Source organism: Cucurbita moschata, unplaced genomic scaffold (assembly GCF_002738365.1).
Source record: "Cucurbita moschata cultivar Rifu unplaced genomic scaffold, Cmos_1.0 Cmo_Scf00021, whole genome shotgun sequence".
NCBI classification, from domain to species: Eukaryota; Viridiplantae; Streptophyta; class Magnoliopsida; order Cucurbitales; family Cucurbitaceae; genus Cucurbita; species Cucurbita moschata.
In genome coordinates this window covers 862,812-883,887 of record NW_019268537.1, presented here as the reverse complement: position 1 = coordinate 883,887, position 21,076 = coordinate 862,812, and the positions used below count along the sequence as shown (strand labels likewise).

The 21,076-nt window shown below is 35.8% G+C and overlaps 4 protein-coding genes and 2 long non-coding RNA genes across 8 annotated transcripts in view; 4 read left to right on the top strand and 2 right to left on the bottom strand.

The window, feature by feature from the left end:
• Positions 1 to 4,123: 4,123 nt before the first annotated feature.
• On the top strand, positions 4,124 to 8,003 carry LOC111458135 (zinc finger CCCH domain-containing protein 53-like). Of its 3 annotated transcripts, none has more exons than XM_023100614.1 (7): positions 4,124 to 4,409; positions 4,750 to 5,968; positions 6,047 to 6,232; positions 6,306 to 6,491; positions 6,586 to 7,164; positions 7,249 to 7,440; positions 7,531 to 8,003. In XM_023100614.1, the coding sequence occupies exons 2-7, from the start codon at positions 4,980 to 4,982 to the stop codon at positions 7,601 to 7,603; spliced, it is 2,205 nt and encodes a 734-aa protein (XP_022956382.1). In that variant the 5' UTR covers positions 4,124 to 4,409; positions 4,750 to 4,979; the 3' UTR covers positions 7,604 to 8,003. The 3 variants fall into 3 exon arrangements, with proteins under 3 accessions (XP_022956382.1, XP_022956383.1, XP_022956378.1); XM_023100615.1 differs by having other exon boundaries at positions 4,124 to 4,509; positions 6,306 to 6,485; XM_023100610.1 differs by having other exon boundaries at positions 4,124 to 4,509.
• A 1,480-nt stretch (positions 8,004 to 9,483) lies between these two features.
• Positions 9,484 to 10,203, top strand: LOC111458140. Its single transcript, XR_002713057.1, has 2 exons — positions 9,484 to 9,601; positions 9,817 to 10,203. It is a non-coding gene; the product is annotated as an uncharacterized LOC111458140 (long non-coding RNA).
• Positions 10,204 to 11,241: 1,038 nt separating this feature from the next.
• Positions 11,242 to 13,916, bottom strand: LOC111458137 (cytokinin dehydrogenase 6-like). The gene is made up of 5 exons (XM_023100617.1): positions 13,329 to 13,916; positions 12,851 to 12,978; positions 12,499 to 12,759; positions 12,134 to 12,396; positions 11,242 to 12,051 (listed from the first exon to the last, which is right to left on the bottom strand). The coding sequence occupies exons 1-5, from the start codon at positions 13,906 to 13,908 to the stop codon at positions 11,730 to 11,732; spliced, it is 1,554 nt and encodes a 517-aa protein (XP_022956385.1). The 5' UTR covers positions 13,909 to 13,916; the 3' UTR covers positions 11,242 to 11,729.
• LOC111458139 lies at positions 13,826 to 16,709 on the top strand. The gene is made up of 3 exons (XR_002713056.1): positions 13,826 to 14,432; positions 15,137 to 15,240; positions 16,607 to 16,709. It is a non-coding gene; the product is annotated as an uncharacterized LOC111458139 (long non-coding RNA).
• Positions 16,710 to 17,232: 523 nt separating this feature from the next.
• LOC111458138 lies at positions 17,233 to 18,041 on the top strand. Its single transcript, XM_023100618.1, has one exon. It carries the CDS (start codon positions 17,419 to 17,421, stop codon positions 17,632 to 17,634), a length of 216 nt encoding a protein of 71 aa, XP_022956386.1. The 5' UTR covers positions 17,233 to 17,418; the 3' UTR covers positions 17,635 to 18,041.
• LOC111458136 (glycosyltransferase-like KOBITO 1) overlaps positions 17,893 to 21,076 on the bottom strand; it is a 5,534-nt gene continuing 2,350 nt past the window's right edge. Inside the window, exons 4-11 of the mRNA XM_023100616.1 lie at positions 20,637 to 20,745; positions 20,387 to 20,521; positions 20,193 to 20,237; positions 19,296 to 19,483; positions 19,075 to 19,216; positions 18,790 to 18,836; positions 18,626 to 18,713; positions 17,893 to 18,383 (exon numbers count right to left, since the gene is read on the bottom strand). Coding sequence (XP_022956384.1) covers positions 18,099 to 18,383; positions 18,626 to 18,713; positions 18,790 to 18,836; positions 19,075 to 19,216; positions 19,296 to 19,483; positions 20,193 to 20,237; positions 20,387 to 20,521; positions 20,637 to 20,745 — 1,039 coding nt within the window. The 3' untranslated portion in view covers positions 17,893 to 18,098. The remainder of the gene's footprint in view (positions 18,384 to 18,625; positions 18,714 to 18,789; positions 18,837 to 19,074; positions 19,217 to 19,295; positions 19,484 to 20,192; positions 20,238 to 20,386; positions 20,522 to 20,636; positions 20,746 to 21,076) is intronic.

Genomic DNA, 21,076 nt, shown 5'->3' with positions numbered 1-21,076 from the left:
ATTTTTATCTTAGAAATACTTAAAAATAAGTAAGTAAATATTAGGCTTGTGTTGATTTGTCGTAATGAGTATTTTTACTGGACTAAGATTAAAAATAAAAATGAACTTTCTCGAGTAATTATTAGAATGACGTGTAAATTAAAACATCATTTTTTCTTTTACGTATTTTTTTTTCAATCTCATCAATCAATTCCCTTATCTCCAACAAAAAATCCGACAACATCCCCTCCTAAAGCAAAAAAAGAAACATAATCATCTTTGTATTCTAACAAAATTCCATTTTTCTTGCCTCATAATTATTATTTTTTCTCTCTTTCCTCTCCTTTAACAATCAACTTTATGATTTTATGATTTTGTGAAGAATTAATATTTCTTTTTTTCTGTTTAGAATTAAAAATATTTGTATTTTTTATCTTCAAATTTTATAAAAAAATAACTTAATCCACGAGTGAGATCCCACATTGATTGGAGAGGGGAACAAATGTCAGCGAGGACGAGTGAGAATGGATTGTGAGATCCCACATCAATTGAAGATAGGAAACATTATTTACAAGTGTATGGAAACATTTCCCTAGCAGGACGTAGAAACTTCTCCCTACCACGTACGTTTTAAAAAACTTGAAGGGAAGCTCGAAGGAGAAAGCCTAAATAAGATAATATCTGCTAGCGGTGAGTTTGAACTATTACAAATGATATCAGAGTTAGATACTGCGAAATGTGGCATCAAAGAGTGGTGGACACGAGGCCACGTGCCAATAAGGATGCTGAGCCTTAAAGGGGGAGGTGAATTGAGGGTCTCGCATCGATTAAAAGAAGGAAACGAGTGTTAGCGAGGACGCTGGACTTCGAAAGAAAGTGAATTGTGAGATCTCACATCGGTTGAGGAGAAGAACGAACACAGTCTCGAAATTAAACTAAAATGACAAAATTAAGTGTGGTAAATAATAAAATATGTATCCATAATAAAAATAAAATAGTACTAAAATCAATGCCATCAAATGAAGAGAAGTGATTGATCAACCTTCTTTAATGTCTTTCATTTAATCATAATGCCCCTATAGTACTTCAACATTAAATTAATCATATTCATCATATAATATATGATGTGACCCCAAGTATTTAATTTCATCTAAAGTTAGTTTTTATATGGTGCTTATTAAAATCTCCTTTTTTTTTCCTTAAATTGAGACCAGCATTTTAAATTCAGACATAAAAAATTAATTTATAAAAATATTTTATCAACTACAATATCATATTATAAAATGGATATGTTACTAATTTGAAATTACCGTATACATAAAAACTTAGCTATTAAACTATTTATATGATATAAAATTTTGAAGGTCAAACAATTATGTTATTAAATTAGTTGGAATATTGAAAACAAAAATAAATGATGAGAGAAGAAAAATATTTAATTAAATGGTTTACAAATTAGAATATAGTTGTCTTGTCATATGAAAATGCATAGAATTTCAATATGATAGCTACATGAGTAATGAGTGTGGAGGGTGGAGCAATGGGTATCTGACACGTGTAATCTAAAAAGATTAAATAACAATAACAGAAAAAATCTTTTTTTTTTTGTTTTCAAAATTTATTCAGTTTCCCATCGATCAAATTTGAGAAAATTCTAGTATGGATTTTAAGGCTCCTTCGATCATATTGATGCCAGTTTTTAAATTAACGACGTAACGTTAGATAGACGAATGACCTCATGGTAAGGTAAAAAAGTAATTCTCAAACTGATAAATGAAAGTCATTCAATTCATTAGGTGAACAACCCTAGAACAGTAAATAAAATTATAAATTTATCTTAAAGTTTTGATTTGATTTTTATAATAGAATTGTCACATGTACGTATGAAATTAAATAAAATGTTACCTTTAGTTGTATCTATTTGTCTATATATACATATATTGGGTGATTTTGTCTCTGTAGATAGCAACCTTTTGTCTATTAAGCTTTATTATTATTATTTTCCTTTGGAAGAAATTAGACAAATAAATAAAAATAAAAATGAAGAAAGAGAGAGAATTTGGTCATGCATGTGTGGCATTTGCATTATAATTCGCACAAATTATTTATAAAAAAAAAAATCATACGAAAATTTGTAAATAAATAAAACAAATATCCCCTCAGTTTCTAAATACGACATTTTTTTCTTAATGTTCTCGAAAACATAAGTAAAGTATACAATTTAAAAAAAAAAAAAAAGACCAAAATCAATGAATTAAAGATGAATAAAATTGGGAATAAAATAAAAACATGATTGAAATTAGTAACGTATTTATTGAAAGATTTTTACACGTGGAAATAAAAACCAATAATCATACATTCTAATAAAAAATTAAATAAAATTCTTAATATTTAAAAATAGAAAATTAAAAAGGAATATAGTATCTAAGACAATGGCATTATTATTATTATTATTTAAAAAATAATAATAAATATGAATTTGATGAAGGGCAGAATAATGAGAGTGCATGTGAAAAAGCCAAAGTGAAATTCTTTTTTGAAGAAAAAAGGAAACAACTTTTTGCAAATTCCAAATACTAACCCTACATCCTCACCAAGCCCCGCAAAAGGTGGAGAGAGAATAAAATAAAATAAATTAAATTAAAAAATAAATTCCGGTATATTCACACTAATATCATATTAGTGTCTACTTTGAATCTCAGCTCTTCTGATAAACTTATGATCTGATTTTACAACAATTGGTCGTGTATTGATTGAACGCGATTATGTTAATTAATTAAACGCGACTATGTTAATTAATTAAGTATTTTGTGTAATTAGTTTGGGGTTTAAAACCAAACAAGTTTCATTAATTCCACCAAACTGGATTAAATAAATATCAAATAAATTGTAAAAAAATTTATAATATGATGCGAGTGGTCGAAAATTATTAAATAAATAAAGGTGATTAAAGGCATTTCTTTGTGTCTGTGAATCATTAGAGAGAGAAAAAGTAATAAATAAATAAAATAAAAATTATAGTGGTGGGACAAGATGAAAATAAATAACATGAACAAATTAAAAATACCTTTTTAATTATATATTTTATTTTATTTTTCTTTTTGGTTTTTGTCTCTAATTCTAAAAAAAAGTAATATTCTTTATAATATGTATTTTATTTACTAAATATTTGAGCAATTCTATGTTCCGTGAACATATTAAAATTTTGTACAAAATATACGAGCGACGAATTAAAAACATGTTGAAAAGATTTGTATTGGTCTATGTGGGTAATCTTTGTGGTTAAAACACCTCAAAACTAAGTAAAAAATATGATCGTGTCACAGGAGATGAAGAGGATTGTGGACCATCAGATGGCAAATATGGATTCCAAATCCACGTCGTAGGGAGGTATGAAAATGTAATAGAAACTGTTTATAAGCGTTTTAAATTTCTTCAAGGATCGAAAATAAACATGCACACAGTTGATATATGTAGTAACTAACGATAGTTTTTAATAAATTTATAAATAGTTTTGAAAATAAATTATTTTATAGAGATAAATACAGAAAAAGAAGGGAATTGAAAGACAGCCAAGATTGTAAATAAATAAATTAATTAATTGAATGAGGCAGGCTGTGAATCGGTTTAAAAAAATTTAATTGAATGATTTGTAAATATTAAGATTATAATGTTTTTATATAACATTATTTACAAATCTATTATTCCTTTGCAAAATAATAATAATAATAATACCAAAATAATAATTTAGAAAACATGAACAACATCATTGTATGGAGACAAAGCTGATATAAAAAAACATAAATTTATTGTTTTTCTAAAAATCATATCATTATTATTAATTTAATAATTTGAAAATGAGAGTATGGTGGGACATCATTTTAAAATATACAATTTCAAAACAACATATAAATAAATAAATAAATAAAAGGAGATACGTAATCTTTAAAAAATTAAATATAAGAACAGCGGGCTCCACACCACACCGGTTGTCACATCATCACGGCTTGATTTGAATATATAACGCGGGACCCGGCGGCGCGTTTATCTCACGCGCTTCACTGTAAACGAAAAGGTTTTTTTTTTTCTTTTTTTCCTCTGTTCTTTCAAGCCTGTCTGGTTCTGGACATGAGAATGAGCTCAATTTTTTTTTTAATTAAAAAAAAAAAAAGAGTCAGAGGTTTGGGGCAAGTGAACGTGCGCTATTTGAACCACAGATCTGGATCCACCCCAAAGCATCAAGCAAACAAACCCCTCTCTTTCTCCCTCACTTTCTCTCTGTCTCTCTTGAGGGATTGATTTTCTTTTCTTTTCTTTTTTCTTTTGAATTCAAAGGAGAGAGAAAGTAGGAGAGAGAGAGAAAGAGGAGTGAAAGAGAAAGCTCGGCTTCAGAAAACAATGGCAGACTAGCAGCAGAAACAGAGTTGCAGGTTTCTTTGAACACCCAAATAATGCCTCTCTTCTTCTTCTACTTCTTCTTCTTCAAAAACTAAAACCCAGTTCAAGGAAGGCTGTGGTGACGCTTTTATGGTAAAGAGTTCAAGCTTTTACCATTTATTTGCCCTAGAGATCTTCATGAACTATGAACATTACATTTTTCTCTGTTTCTTCTTCTTCGTCTCTGTTTTGTTTCTTTTACGGGTTTTCCCTTTAATGAAGGAAGCCTTTTCTTTTCTTTTCATCTAACCCACACGGGAATACTTGTTGTGCCACCAAACTTTCTCTTTTAACCCTTTTTCTTTACCTCCTTTTTTGGGTATGTTGTTTCAGGAACAAGCTTTAGAGAGTGAAGTGAAGCTGTGCCTACTCTGAGCCCATCTCATCTCATCGCTTTGATTGATCTCGACAACTTGGGTAGGTGAAACGTTGAGAAACAAGGAAACAAAGAAATCGAAAAAGGAAAGAAAAGAAGTTTTACTTGTAAAACATTTTACTTTTCTCTCCAAAACCAGCAAAACACAAACCTCTTTCCCTTCTGCTCTGTTTTTTTTTTTCCGTCCATGGATTCTTATGAAGCAACAAGAACTGTGTTCTCTAGGATTCAGAATTTGGACCCTGAAAATGCTTCCAAAATCATGGGTCTTCTTCTGATTCAAGACCATGGAGAAAAGGAGATGATTCGATTGGCTTTTGGCTCTGAAACTCTGCTTCACTCTGTAATTCTTAAGGCCAGGAAGGATTTGGGCCTCCCGTCGGTTAACTCGCCGTCGACTCCCTCGACGCCGAGTTCTTCACCTTCTCCGTTTTCTCTTTCGACCAATCCAATCGCTATTTCCAGGCAGAGTTCTTCTTCTCGGTTGGGAATTAATCTTCCTCCTTCACTTACAATTCCTAGCCCTTCTTCCAGCTCTGCTTCTTGGGCTCCTGGTTTTAACTCTAAGCTTCAAAGTTTTGATGATCATTTGATTAGTCCTGGGCATTTACCACTTGGGTCGTCTTGTTTTGGTGCTGGGGGAACTCCGGCGGCTGATATGATTGATGAATTTCAGCTTCAGGACCAGCTTTCATTTCTCAACGATGGTTCCCCTACAATCGGCGTTAAAAATTCCGACTTGTTTTTCCCGCCGGCGGATTTGTCGTCGAGTCCCACCGGGGGTGGGTTTGGGAACTACGGCGGTGATGCCAGTTGGGATGGAGGGCCGTTCCACCGCCGGAGCTACTCTGTGAACGACGCCGGTTTGGGAACAGAGGATCTGAATTGTGGGTTGGGTTGGAAGCCTTGTCTGTACTACGCTAGAGGGTTTTGTAAGAATGGAACCAGTTGTCGGTTTCTCCATGGCGGCCTTGGAGACTCCGACGGCGGCGCCGCTGTAGGCTCGCCGAGTAAGATCGAGATGATGGAGCAGTGCCACGAGCTTCTCAGATCCAAATCCTCTGCTCAACAGCGACTCGCCGCTGCTTCTCAGCTTATGGCCTCTGCTAATTCCTTCCCTTACTCTCCTAAATCCATCAACTTCCTTCTCCAGCAGCAACAAAACAATTCCCAGAGGTATAATATTTTCATTTTATGCAGAATGTCCAGCGATTTATGAAGAAAAACTCATCTTTTAAACCCATCTGTTTGCAGAGCCGCGGCGGCGGCGTTAATAATGGGGGAAGATCTACACAAATTTGGTCGGTCCAGCCGGCTTGAGCAAAACGAATTCTCACTGAACGGCGGTGTCGGAATCGTCAATCCGGCGTCAAGGCAGATCTACTTGACTTTCCCGGCCGATAGCACATTCAAAGAAGAAGATGTGTCGAATTATTTCAGGTTTCTTCATTAACCCAATCCTTTATTTTGTGAAGTTCATCTTCCATTTCTGAAATTTGTTGGTTTTCTTAAGCATGTACGGCCCAGTTCAAGATGTGAGAATCCCTTATCAACAGAAGAGAATGTTTGGATTTGTCACTTTTGTTTACCCTGAAACTGTGAAGCTGATTTTGGCTAAAGGAAATCCCCATTTTGTCTGTGATGCTCGTGTTCTTGTTAAACCTTACAAGGAGAAAGGCAAAGTCCCAGACAAGTACAGGCACACTCTGTTTCACTCTGTTTTACTCTGTTTTGCTCTGTTTTTCCTAGAGTTTGTATGTGATAACTTTGGATTGGTGTGGTTGTTCTAACAGGAAGCAGCAGCAAATCGATAGAGATTACTCTCCTTGTGGAACTCCAACTGGGTTGGATTCTAGGGAGCTTTACGATCATCTTCAACTCGGGTCGAGAATGTTCTATAATTCTCACCAAGATCTGCTATGGCGAAGGAAATTGGAAGAACAGCAAGCCGATCTTCAAACGCTCGATCTTCAAAGTCGACGCCTTTTGAATCTGCAGCTTCTTGATGTGAAGAAGAATCAGCTCCCCCACCACCACCGTGCACTTTCCACCGGCAGCCCGATTCCTTCTCCGACGCATTCTCCGAACCCTTTTGCTCAGAATCACATCTTCCCCACCATTCGTAGCAGTAGCAGCAGCAGCAGCACCTCAGACATCTTGAGAGGTGAGGTCCATAATCCCATCTCAGCTTGTGGCGCTACTCCGGTGCCTGTTCGGACACCACCGCCCATAGTCACGATGTCGTCAACCAATATGCCACGACAACCATCACCAGTCGATAACGGAACCTCGACCAACAAGTTCCCATCGAATGGTCAAGGAGAGCATGACAAGGAGAGATCCCAAATTGAAGACAGTGATTTACTTGAATGGTAATACAATTGACAGTCCTGTTTTGATCTTAAGGTTCTGCTTTTAGTTTAGATTGTTCTCAAGTGTAAAAATGCACATCGCAGCTTTGAACATAATCTCCCTGATAGTCCCTTTGCATCACCCTCAAAAGCCCCTACCGACTACGCAGCGACATTCTCCATCGAGGAAGCAGCAAATGACTCCGACGACGCATCATCATCGTCAATACTCACACCAACTCCCTCTAGGGAAGTAGCAGCAGCCTCCTTCAAATCCTTCAATTGCCAAATGCCAAGGTGAGTACATACAAACAAATATACAAACAGCTCAAGTTGTTGAGTCCATGTTACTTGACACACATACAAACAACAATCAATCTGGTACAGGTTCCCAACCGGGCACAGCACGATCGGGATGTACGCGGGGACGGGCGGGCCGACATGTCCGGTGGGAATTTAGCATCCAAAGCAGGAGGAGGAGGAGGTAGTGTTAGTTGGAAAAAGAAGTGCATAGTTGAATTAACAATGATGTATGGTGAATTGGAGGAAGGAAAGAAAGAAATAAAGTAAAAGAAAGAAAGAAAGAAAGAAAAAAAAAGGTAAAAGTGTAAGCATATGAACACAATATCTATAGAGAATGATGAGCAGTAGCAGTAGGAGTAGCAGCTCCAGACAAGGCTCCTCCAGCAAGAACAGTATAAAAGAGGAAGGTGGGGGGTCACCCATTATTCTTGTTCTTCTTTGTTCCTGGTTTATTGTTGTTGTAGTAGCAGCAGAGCTGTAGAACAACCCATCTCTCTCTCTTTAAGAATTTACAGTAGAAAAAAAGAAAAGGACACAGAAAGCAAGAAAGAAAGAAAGAAGTTTTTTTTTCTTTTTCTTTTTATTCCACAGAGTACTCATAATGTGTAGTAGTAAGAACAGTAAGAACAGTAAGAACAGTAAGAACAGCAAGCACAAATGGCAGGGGATGAAGATGATGAAGATGAAGATGAAGGAGATGATGTTGATGATGATGATGATGATGGGGTGGGGACTGTAATATCCAAATTTTAATTTCATTTTATCTTATACTTTTCTTTTCTTCTTCTTCGTCTCGATCTTGTTCTCGATCTTATTCTCGTTCTCGTTTTCAATCTCGATCTTGTTCTTGTTCTCGTTTTCAATCTCGATCTTGTTCTTGTTCTTGTTCATTTCTTGTTTCAGTGAGAACTTATAAATATGACTACAATTTTGAAAACTAAACGGTTTTTTACTACTAATTAAATTTTTTCTTAAAAAAAAAAAAAAAAAGGTGAAAATCATTGTAATAAAAGTGGGAGAAACTAAGTATCAATTTGATTGTTAGAAAATAAAGAATGAAATTGGCATCAAATTGGGTGTTAAAAGTCTTATTTTTATTTTTGGAATTTAGCTAGAATTTCAAATATATTTTAGAAGGTATAATAGTTGTTGGAAATAAATATATAATTGCTGAGAAAGGTAATTTTTAATTAAAAAAAAAAAGAAAGTGAATAATTTATTTATTTAATTATTTAAACATTTTAATTTTAGGCTTTTGCATGTGTGGGAGAAGATTGAGAGATAAAGGCTTCAATTTATTTATTTATTTATTTATAATTTGATTGGTTATTGATGGAATGATGAGGAGAGAGAGAGAGAGAGAAAATCACATGGGGTGATTGGAGAGGGAAAATGCCAGCTTGTAAGTGGGACCCACCCACCCCTTGTCACATGGGATTCCAACCCCTCCATACATGCAAAAAAAAAAACTTTTATATTTTTAAAATAAAATAAAATATTATATTTTACTTATTTCTAAAAATAATACTCTCTATTAGTTTTTTTTTTATAAATTTTAAAAATAAATTAACAATTTTCTTTTGGCATGAAACTTATTGTAATTATTTAGTAAAATTAAGATTTATTAAAAACAAAACATAGAATAAATAGAATTAAAAAAAATATGGGAGTGTTTAAGCTTTTTTGTCTGAGAAAAACAGGAAAAGACGTGGACCCTTCATTCCTTTTTCACTTACTTTTTTTTTCCTAAAATATATAATTTATACACACACGTACGACAAAACTGCACGGTTTTATATATATATATATATATATATTTATTTATTTATTTGTTATTATTATTATTTTAAATTAATCTCTCTCGAGGTTTGTGGGGGATAAAAACAAAATCACTGTGTTTACCGTTTGTTTTACTTTTTATTTCTTTATATTTTTTTTACGCTTAAATTAAATTTAATAAACTTACGATATAATTATTTAATATTTATTAATTAATGTAAATTAACCTTATAACTAAAATTTAAATTTACAGGAATCTGGAGAGGTCTTCTCCCGCGAATTTCTACCGCCGAAGTTGCAATTGCAAGAGTCTCCGATTTCGAATCCAGAGCTACTTGGAGGCCTTTGTCGGCGACGGCGAGTTTCCACGATTTAGGTCTTCTTCTCCGACTACGATCCTTCTTCCTCTTGCTTGTTTGCTAATTGTTGAAAGGAAATTTACACTTGCCGCTTTTCTCTTTGTCTTGATCTGAATAAGATTCAATCGTTTCTCCTTTTCTGATGCTGTTACTACGCTAGTGAACTTTAAAGATTGAAATTAAGAGTTGTGTGTTTGGTAGATGATGTTTGATTGGCGAAAATTTTGAATAGGGGAGCTGCTGAGGGTTAATTGTGTTTGCAAAATCCTGTGGAAGCGGATTTTGTTGGTGAAGTCTTGGAGTCGATCTATTCTCTCCAACTATGGTACTCTCCTTGAGTTTCTTCTTAAATTTTTTATCGTGAAAATTGAGTTCTTGCTGTATTGAAAAATATTAGAGACATTAAAAGTTATTGTTGCTCCTTTTTTAGTTTTTAAATTCAGGGAAGATATCGGAATGGAAAGGAACTGCTTGTCTGTGATCTACATGACATCGAGTATGAACAGACACTGATATTTTAATGAACAATGATAATTTATTCCTTGGCTTAAACCTTATTGCTACTGGTCATATTTGGTGAGACTCGAGAGAGAAAACGTGTCTTAAAAAATTTAAATGAGAAAAGATTGCAGATATAGATATTATGGGGTAGTTTAAAAGGTGAAAAAGAATTTGATCATCCGCCCTTACTCGTTCCAACTGCAAGTTGACTGAGAAATGGAGAAGGGTTGAAAGTAGTACATTAGAAGGAACTTGAAGCTACCTCAATCTAGGCACTGACTTAAGTATCAGAATATGTTGGGTAGCACCTATTGGTGTCAGCTTCTGGTTTGCAGGTCGGTCAACCCTTCAACTACGTGTTCTGGTGATCAAAATATCAAGTCCATATATAGAATAATTGATATTTTCTCTGGCTTGCTATCATAACACTCATCTTTTAGAGTTGATAGGCCAAAAGGATGTCTTTTCTAAACTATACTGGCAGAAGATTTAGCAGGCTAATACGAGTACAAATTTATTGAAGGTTTCAGCTTCTAGGGTAAGTGTTACCGTCCAAGTCTACCATTAGCAGATATTCTCCTCTTTAGGCTGTTACAATTGATGTCAGAGTCAGACACCGGGCGTTGTGACAGCGAGAATGTTGGGCCCCAAAGGAGTGGATTGTGAGATCCCACATCAGTTGGAGAGTGGAACAAATCATTCTTTACAAGGGCATGGAAACCTCTCCCTAGCAGACGTGCTTTAAAATTTTTGAGGGAAAGTCCGAAAGGGAAAGCTCGAAGAGGACAATACCTGTTACTGGTGGACTTGGGCTGTTACAACCACACTTCCATTTTAACTATGGAATGTCACTATGATCAGAATGGTAGCCATGTTCGCAATGTCATTTTGCTGAGGAGGGAGAAAGTATAGTTCTCGACTCGTAGACAGTTTTCTACAGAGGGCAAAGTTAAAGCAGTGCAACAATCGGGAGAGATGCAAGAAAGTTGAAATTTCATGGAACTAATAGAAGACTGAAATTGGTTATAAATTTGATATTTGTTGTGAAACTGACCAGTTGCAGTTGGTATGAGTATGGAATTTTTCTTTTGATTCCATGTGTTTGCTTAAAGCACCTTTTTTTTAATGCTAATAGCAACTGTAAGAACTAAGAAGTTATCGCCATCTTGATTCATATTGCATATTTTTCGTGAGTTCAGTTGAAACTATTCGTTTGAGCTCTTTATCGATATGTCACTTTTCTATGGCTGTTTGCACAAGAATGCAAATGCAGAGATGCATAGGTGAATAAAAACTTGCTGGTTCGTTAATTTACATTGGTAAATTTTCCAATCAAGGTAGCTTCTGAACTATCCATATCTTATAAACGACTTTGTTTTCCTTGATTTATCATAGTAATGCTGTATGATACTACAAAATTGATATATGCACCTACCATTGTTCAACTGTTCCTCACCGCTTTCCAAATTTAGTTTATAAATTCACTTTTTTACACCTTTAATTAAATTTGAATTATCCTGCAGTTACCTTGTTAACCGATGCTCTAGGAAAAAAAGGCGCAGGATATACTAGCAAATCTACAGACAGCAGGCGACTCCTGCATTTTATGATGCCTTCTCAAGTTGAGTTCAAGTGTGGGAGCCATCATGACAAGGATTTTGCCTTTTGGAATATTCTTTGACCTGGAGCAAGTATTGCCAAAGGGTCATAAGCTTTTTTTCTCTGTACATATGTTTCCCACATTGGGCCAAAATGGGCCTGCCATTCGTTCCTTGTAGTATAATGTGGCAAATATTGTTTTGCTCCTAGATTGGCTGTTCTACAGAATTCCAGAATTCTCATGTTCTGAGCTAAGATGTATTCTAAGCTGTTGTTTCCTCTAGAAAAAGGAACTGCAGAGGTTAGAAACGCCACCAGGTAGAAAATCTCCTCCTCTGGAATAACTACAGAAGTTCTATTGTCCCACCTGAAATTCAGAAATAATTGAATCAACACAATACATATTGCTAGAATGTTTTAGCCAGTAACTTAGTTAGACAGTCAATTACTTTGATTTGTTAAGTGGATAGATTAGGACAGGGCCGTTGCTTGTTTCCTTCAGGATATTGCCGAAAACCCCTTCTGCAAATTTTTTTATTTTACTTTTTGGAACAAGGAGATTCAGCCATGGGTGTGGGACTTCCCACAAGCCTTTTGACTGTAGTTTGACGGCTGATACTTGAACTCTGTCCAGGAATTCCACATATGTAACTTCTGATATGAAAAGTGTTGATGGGATATAACTTAACTGAGACAACAAGCGTGTGACTTCCTGCATAGTAAAAGCATGTGCATATGAAATCCTCTGAACCAAATATATTTTCCCATGTATTTATTTGATCCTTTTTACATAGATTTAATGTGAGTACTTTACCTGATCGATAATGTTGTCCTCGGTGTGGTGAAAGTACTTGGCCAATTCTAGGCAATAAAGAATTTTTCCATCAGACTTGAACTGGCTAGCTTGAACTGGGTCTTGTGGATTGAATGATGATCTCCAATTATTCAAAAGACCAGTTCTGTTTATTATCACGAATCCCTCTATGTAGTCGAATGTATTTTCTGCAGATATCAAGAGCTCCTGCTCTGAGGAAAAAGTAGTGAAGTCTAAGTACAGCACCCTTATCCATTTTACCTGTCAAAGATAGAAGAATTGTGTTAGAACAGTCCTTCATAAACACTTTAGACGAAATCTTCCAAGTTTCCTTTACAAACAATAATCTTACCATTGTTGGCGCTGGTTCAAGTAGAATTTTTGCCCTTGTGATAATTCCAAACTGGCCTAATCCTCCAAGAACACCGTAAAAGAGGTCACTGTTCTGTTCCTTTGAACAGCTTACCACATCCCCTTTTCCTGAATTTAGTTTCAATCCATTTGTCAGTAAACGTAATGTTATGCTGCCTGGTACCAGCTCATTTTTTGATAAGTTTCAACTGTCTTTAATGACTTTATGATTGGGTGATGAAATACATACAGTAAGAGAACTTGGCAACTTAATCGGCCACCTATGGGACATGGCGTTAAGACAAGTCAATAGTTTGCCACTTATCTTTTCAATTCTTTCCCTACTTTTGTTTGTCATTCACTGTGCAATTATTAACTGCATGGATTTCCTTCCCCATTACTCTTTTAACATTTACATGCCCACAGGAGCCAGAGACATACTCTTGCAAATGTATAGTATAATGTATATGGCAACGAACCTGTTACAACCTCCAGCTGATGAACGTTGCTGATCTGAGGGCCATGCCGAAATGCCTGTCCGCTGATCCCTGCATTGGATAAAGTACCTCCAACCGTTAGATGTAGGTAGTCTGTCCATGATTTTGGTGTTAATCCGTATTTCAAGCTCTCGTGCAGGATATTTATCCATAACTCCCCTCCAGAAACATCGACGTAAGTAAAGTTTCTGGTATGAACCTGCATTTGAGGGTCCTGGAGTGATTCCATGTTAATCACAACTCCTTGGTGGGCCTGCGCTTGGCCATGGAGCGAGTGGCCATGGCCTCTAGCTGCAACTGTGAGCTCTGAACGAGGTCCCATCTTCCAAATATGCTCTATAGTCATGGCGATATCAGAAACTGATGATGGATGCAGTACTGCTGCAGGGTAATATTGATATCGATTACCGAAGTCTCTTGCGGCAAATTGCACTTTGTCAAACTCAAAATGCCCGTTGATGGAAAGCATCTTGAGTGACGAATGGATGCCTGTGAAGCATAGATTCATCCTAACAGCAATACAGCTCAGGAACAAAAGCATAAAGCTTCGGGTGGAAAGCATGCTGTTTTGTTATTTCTAACGAGCAAACGCACAAGAGGTGGAGGAGGGCCTAAGAAAATGCTGAACTTGAGGTGGATTTAAAGGGAGATTAAGATTATAGCGGCTGAGTCATTTAGACTTCAGTTGGGAGAATACGTATGAAGACTGCCTACTTAGGGAAGAGTTTCGGGATTTCCTTTTTGTTTCTCACTGACATTAATTATGAGGTTACTCTTCTTCAATCCTATTATTGCCGGAATTTAACATTGCGTATCTAGTTTCAGATTCAGTCAGAAGAGGATACTAGCCCATGTTGATTCATTGGAGACGAAGACAGAAGGATCAGCAGGTCGTCAGAGGGTCCATTATACACGTGATATTTAACTGCCTGCATGATCTTGAGAGAAAAGAGATATGATGGGGATTGTGTCGGACCCCGTTTTGTGGCCACTCTTTACAGGTCAAGGAGAAAGGAGAGCGAACATGGGGCTGACAGCTTCGTGGTGGCACTCAACGCCTACTCTTTCTCCTATCAACTTCCACAGGTTTGAAACCCAAGTTCCCAACAATTTGACAAGTTTGAAAGATTCGATCTTGTTTATCTTGTTATCTGCCATTAAAATAAAATCTCAGTGCAATTATGGGCTTTTCCCCTTCTGTTGCAATTTGTATGTGAGAACCAATGAGGTTTTTACAAATTTGAGGGAAAAGCATCTTTCCCCTCTTGCCTTTATGCTACATGGCACTCTAGAAAATGAAAGACAAGAAAATTAGTCAATATCTACATCATGTGGCACCCGTGATCCAGGTCTTCTTCCACGATAATAAGCCTCAAGGAAATTGGCATGTCTTCTTCAACTTAGATTGGCTTGGCAATGGGATCCAATCAAAATCTGCCTAATGGTTTTCTTTGATAGCCTCCTGAATCTCTAGAGTTTTCAGTGTTCTGACCACATCTATCTATATATCATGCATTCAACTTAGTTAACTTGTGGCGTTACAAAAGCGAAGCTATTTAAGGTTGTTACAGGTTGTGGGCTTAATGGAATCAAAGGGAGGCTGGGAATGAACTGTCTCCCATTACCTGACTAATAGATTTATATTCCTTCGTTAGTCGCCAAATTATCATTATGTTTAATTCCCAATGCGAACAAAGTTGTGGCAAATTATTATCATGTTTCTGTATGGTTTTTTTGTTGTTGTCGAAGTTCACTACGACTGACTGACTGTTCTCTGATGTGCATGCAAGATCTCACTTTGCAGGGCATAGGTAGAGGGGTAGCACTCAAGCCTGGATTTTTGGAGTTACCCCAGTGCACCCAGGAATATGAATCCGTTTTTATACAAAACTAGGTATTCTTCAACTAATTCACTTTGAGAATCATGCACAACTGGATTCCATTTTTTTTGCCATTTCAATACTTATCATTCATTTTGGACTATTTTGTCGCTTGCTTGTATTTGTTTCTGTGTGAATCTTCAGCCTCTGCATATATTCTGAATATTAGACATCATGAATCCACCTGCAAGAAAATATCTAGTACTAGGATAGTATGATTTTTTTTTTTTTTGAATTACCATTCATTACTTGTCATTAAAATAAGTATTTAAGAATTGTGTCAAAAATATTATCGTATTAATTATTGAATAGAATAAATATGTGTTAGTATAATATTAGAATTTTTTCTATGCTGATTCGAACATTGAAGGTAAAAAATTATAAACTTTGATATTGATATTGATTTATAATATTAGAAATGTCTTAGTTTTACTATAAATTCAAAGAGTAGGTTACAGGAACCTGAACTTACAAAAACCATAAGCTAAGCATTTCCTTAGAGTATTAACATAAGGGATAGAGGATGACAAATTCAAGATTTCTAGTCAACATCAGTACATCCATTTTGGGTATTGCTCCAATCTTTCTGAAAGCTATATGTTTGTTCCATTGCTTAATGTGGCTTTCCCTTTTTTTGTCACTCTCATGATATATAGTTTGATGAACAGTCATCAAACAAATGCATGCATCTAATAATGAGATTTTGCCTTTACTTGTTGCATTTTTCTAAGTCCGTGTCTTCGATTTGGAAATGAAATGGAAGAAGTTCGTTCAAGTTAGGCTAAATTAATGGAAGTGTTTCTTAGTTACAAGAAAAGAGAAGTACCTTTTAGTTTCTCGTCTCTAACCGAGACCATTTAGACAATACGACTTAATCTTTAAAGCTTATAAATATATTTGATCTCTAATCAATATTAATATACATGTATTAAAAATTTCACTATATAACATTTTTCATTATAAACTCTCATTTTGAATAAAACTTGCTATAACGTGAAATTTTTGTCGCACGTTTGGTAGAAACTAATTCATTATAAGCTGAACGAATCACGTGATATTAATACTACTTATGAACATATATGCATTGATTAGTTAACTCTAATCCATCCAATACACTTAAAGTAATAGCATCAACTATATGAAATGAGTTTTTCTTAATCATTTATAGAAATTAATTAACAATAACTTTCACAAGTTTCTTGTTTGATTGGGTTTCCTAATATGTCTTGTCTTGAGCTGTAAGCAAATACCCTAGTCCACTTAGGAAAGTAGTGATTGGGGGAAAGTGACACTTCTGAATGAGTCCCAACCCAATGGCTTGTTTATGGAGAATATCTTAATCTAAAGCTGATTATTTAACTCATTTCATTTTTGTTTCAGGTCAAAAAGTCAGTTCCCTTCTGCCTAACCACATAAGCTTGCTTGCTTGTTGAGGTAATGCCATGTGCTGCTTGTTTACTGAATTGGGTAGGTGCGGATCCAATTGCGAAGATTCTGAGTTTGGCATAGACTTTAATGTTGCTTGCTCAAATTGGAGTCTCTCAGGATCTTCTTCTCTTTCAAAATTTTTGTGCCTTTTCTTTTTGGGTTGGTTATGGGAGAATGTAGTCGGGTACGATTGTCTAATGTTTTTGCTCTTAGACATATACTTGACTCGAGTGCCGGGGTGCTTGTTCTCGAAGTTGAATTTTCAACTTGTGTTCATAGTGTTCGAGCTTTCAAAGGAGATTTTGGTTTCAGATCTTAATTCTTTTTTAGAAGTCTTCTGCTTCTGCTTGCTTGCTTTGAGTTCTAAATTTTCAACCTAGAAAATGGAGGAAAACACCTCTATTCACAGTCTTCCCCATGGGCTTTGTCAACTTTGGAGCCAACCCATTGGGCTAGCTTGGTTTTGGACCTAACTCTTTGGGCTCAATCCCTTCAATTTGGTTTTGGTGGCTTTAGGCTTTGGAAAAAAATCACGGAGCAAAGAGGAGGGATAAGAAGTTAAGAAAGCATTTATACTCAGCTGTCCATTGAATGGCCGTCTCTGTCTGAAAAACTGACCGTTGAAGCTTCTCAAACATTAATCAGACCGTTGGATGGGAATTTCAGAGAATATATAAATATCAAACCTTACCTTCAGGAAGAATAAGCCCACTTCCTTCTTCCCCATTTCTCTGTATATACTCTTTGCTTGCTTGTGATCAGAGATGGGTTTGGTGATGGTGATCTCTCTGCCACTCATTTTCTTCTGCTTGCTGCTCGGTTTCGGGTGTTACTTTCTCGGCCGAGCAAAAGGGAGACGAGACATAAGGACCAATGCTCAGACATTTGGGGTGCCCATGCCGCCTCCCGGTATCGCCACCACTCATTCCCTATCGCCACCGCAGCCGATTTTCAAACCTGATAATGCCATCAATGTTTGATTAGTAATCAGATCTAAGTTCAATTCTTCACTGTACTCTTTTCCTACTGCAAAACCCAAATTCGCTCACAGGGTTCTTTTTTCTGAGTGTGTGTAAATTCTATACTATCAGAGTTTAAGCTTCAATACTCCATGATGAATCGTTTTCCAGTTACTGTCTGTCTATCCTACAAATAAAATGGCCTTCGAAGTTGGCCGCCATGTTGATTCCTCAACCCTTCTGCACCTGCAATGCTTGGTTGAAGAACCCCATAAAATATTTAAATAACATACTCGAAATTGATTGCATAATTTCATAGTTAGCACAACGTATTGTTTGTATAAGGAAGAAAGAATGCTTCTTAATCTGCTGTTCCTTTCTCACTCCTAACACCTCTTGGTAGCCAAGTATTGTAACATGAAGGTAGTGATAGGAATCTACACCATAAACCGGAGACCAAGTAACGAGAGTTGGTTTTACAAGAATCATATACCTCCTACCAGGTTGAGAGTTTCTACGTCAATTCCTGGAGGAGATTGTGGCGGAACGGCGGGTTGATGCCACTCATCAGGTTCAATTCCCAGGGCCTTCCTTGCAGTTGCTTGGTGCTTGTTACTTCTAGATGGAAGGGATTGAGATGCAACGGCTTTGCTCGAGTTACTGCTGGAGATAGAGATGGATGATAAAAATTTCTCCTTTGAACGAGTTTCAGAAGCAGATGCAATAACAGACTCGAAGACGCCACTCTCCCTTAATCCCTGTATAATCACCTGAATCAAAAAAAGATGGGAGATTTTTCAACTGGGTGCAACAAGTTCGATATTAATCCACGATCACTAGGCATCTGATCACTAATTCTTTTCAGAATATGACATTATAATTGTGAATGAGGTAAGGATTCTAACCAACATATAGCAAAGATCATTGATATCTCATGCTCAAAATGAACTGTCTCAATGAACAAATTAACTCTTTCTAATTTGTCACTACAGACATCAAATAAAATTCTTACCTTCGGAGCATTAATTCGTGTTAAAATGCCCTTCTTCAACAACTTGATTTTTACGTCTTTGTCGCCCCACACAACATGTTCTCGATACCTAGTAAAGAAGCAAATATGTCTATCCAAAACATAAACTAAAAAAATGTTTTCTTCATAAAGAAAGAGAATAATACCAGTCTACGATTTCCTCCTGGGTTGCAGTAGAAGCAACTATGAATGCCTGCAATTCATATAGTTGCTTAGAAATTTAAAAATGATGGGATGGGGTCATAAAAAAGTAGGACATAAAAGAAACTCCAAGTTCTGGATGGCAACTTGTATGAAGAAAAATTTGGTCCCAAATCTAGGAAATAAAATTGATTTAAACAATTATCTCACGCAAAGTTGCATAACTCTGTTCTAGGAAGCTTTTTCTGTGGACAGAAGCTTTAAACAAGATCAAGAAACATTGAACTCACAGTTCTATCAAATTCCAACATAAAGCATCTTTTAACATCATCTTTGGTAGGTTTGCACCCACAGCGGTCGCGTCTAGAGGTCAAGTCAGAAAATTTTGCATATGTGTAGTGTAATACGGCAGCTTCCTCCAATTTAATCTCACTGTCAAATATTTACATGAACACAGTTAGTGCTGCAAAATAGCTATCCTGAAACTATAAGTTCACAATAAACAACTTACTTTGGGGTTTTCATGTAATTATGCCATCTATGTGCCCCATTTGGACGAAGATGATCTTGAATTCGAGCAGCTGATTTCCCGTTTCCATAAGTCAAAAAGTAATTTGGGTTACCACGAGTTGATTCTTTGTACATGCCAAAATATGTATCCTTGGGCAGGTGGTCAAAGTTTTTTTTGAACATTGATACCTGAGTTCATAGAGTAATCTCAAAATAGTAGGTGCACATTTTAAAAACAAGCAATATCTAATTCCTTACACAAGCTTCATCTTTATATTTAAAACAAAATATAAGACTCATTACAGCTAAATGCTTCCGATTAAACACGAGATATCCATATGGTAATATTCATTACAAAATATGACACTTGAATGGCAACTAATGAACATCATTTCCTGTTTAAAAAATGCAACCACATTATCACAATCACTTCACTCTCATTAATATCCTCCTCTGGTTTGGCACTCATTCAACTACTCTAAAAGCGCTCGCCATGTGTCCTGGAAATAATAAAAAAAAACTGGGAAGGCAAAGAGACCAGAGTCATTTTGAACAATTCTGCTTTTTTTTCTTTTCTTTTTTTCATTTTTTCTTTTTCTTTTACGGAACTTGAATATAAGACACCACACAATATAGCTCAAAATCGAAATGATTTAAATTTGACCTTCTAATGATTTTAAATTTCTTTAAATTGGTATACAAAGGACAATTACATGCGTCCCATATATCAGCATGCAATAGAAACCAATTTTGCCTAACTATGGTAGTTGCATGCAGATTTTATATTTCAATGTGTACAGCCCTTTGCAAATGAGGTGAAAATCATTGTGGATAAGAAATCGAAATTTACAGCCAAACAATAAGTACAATAATAAGAACGGACAGTGAAATAAACTACCTCAGTAAAAGGTTCCTTTATGTCATCTCTTTCAACACTGCTTTCCTGTATAAATAAAATCAACAAGACAATTAGATTTTGGCTCACAACGTTAAAATGTAAAGAAAAAAATAACATCGACGAGTTCAAGTAGCTTCACCATTTCACAACAAAAATAACAAATTACAAAGTAAAAAGATACAATGAACACATACGTAATTGGGAAAAATAACCATATCGACATTTCCAGGCACATCATGCAGCAACTGCCTCAAGGAGTACTCTTGAGCACCGACTGGATGTACCAACTCATCAGTATCAAGATGAATTATCCAATCCACGCCAGCATCCTAATATTTTAAAAGGAGAGAGAAGAAACTAAACAGCACAAGTTAATAGTGATACATTAGGGAATAAGTACAAAGCAGCAACAGAGTAATAGCCATGAGAAGAACACTTTCATACCCTTGCCATAGTAATAGCCATCTCCATATTGAGGGATTGTTTCACAAATAGTTCATAATTGCAAGGCTTGTAAAAGAAACCAGAAAGCCATGTTTCATTCCAGATCCGACTGAAGATTAAAAGAAAATAAAACCAGGTATACACAATGAAAAAAGAGAAGAAATAACAAAACATAAAAAGTTAATAACAATACTCTTTAACAAATATGATAATGATTTCCTCCTCTAGAAAGAGACCCTCCACTAGCCTATCCCTAAGTGGAATACGTGTGTGCGTGGATATTTTGGAGAAGCTTCTTATTCTTAATATTTCCATTACAAACCTTCCTAGGAGAACTAAAGCAATTTGCACAGCCACTGTGCGGCCACAGATTCAAGAAGAAGGTTTCCATTCTTTGCCTAATGCAGACTTTGCTCTTTTTTTTGGGGGGGGGGGGGGGG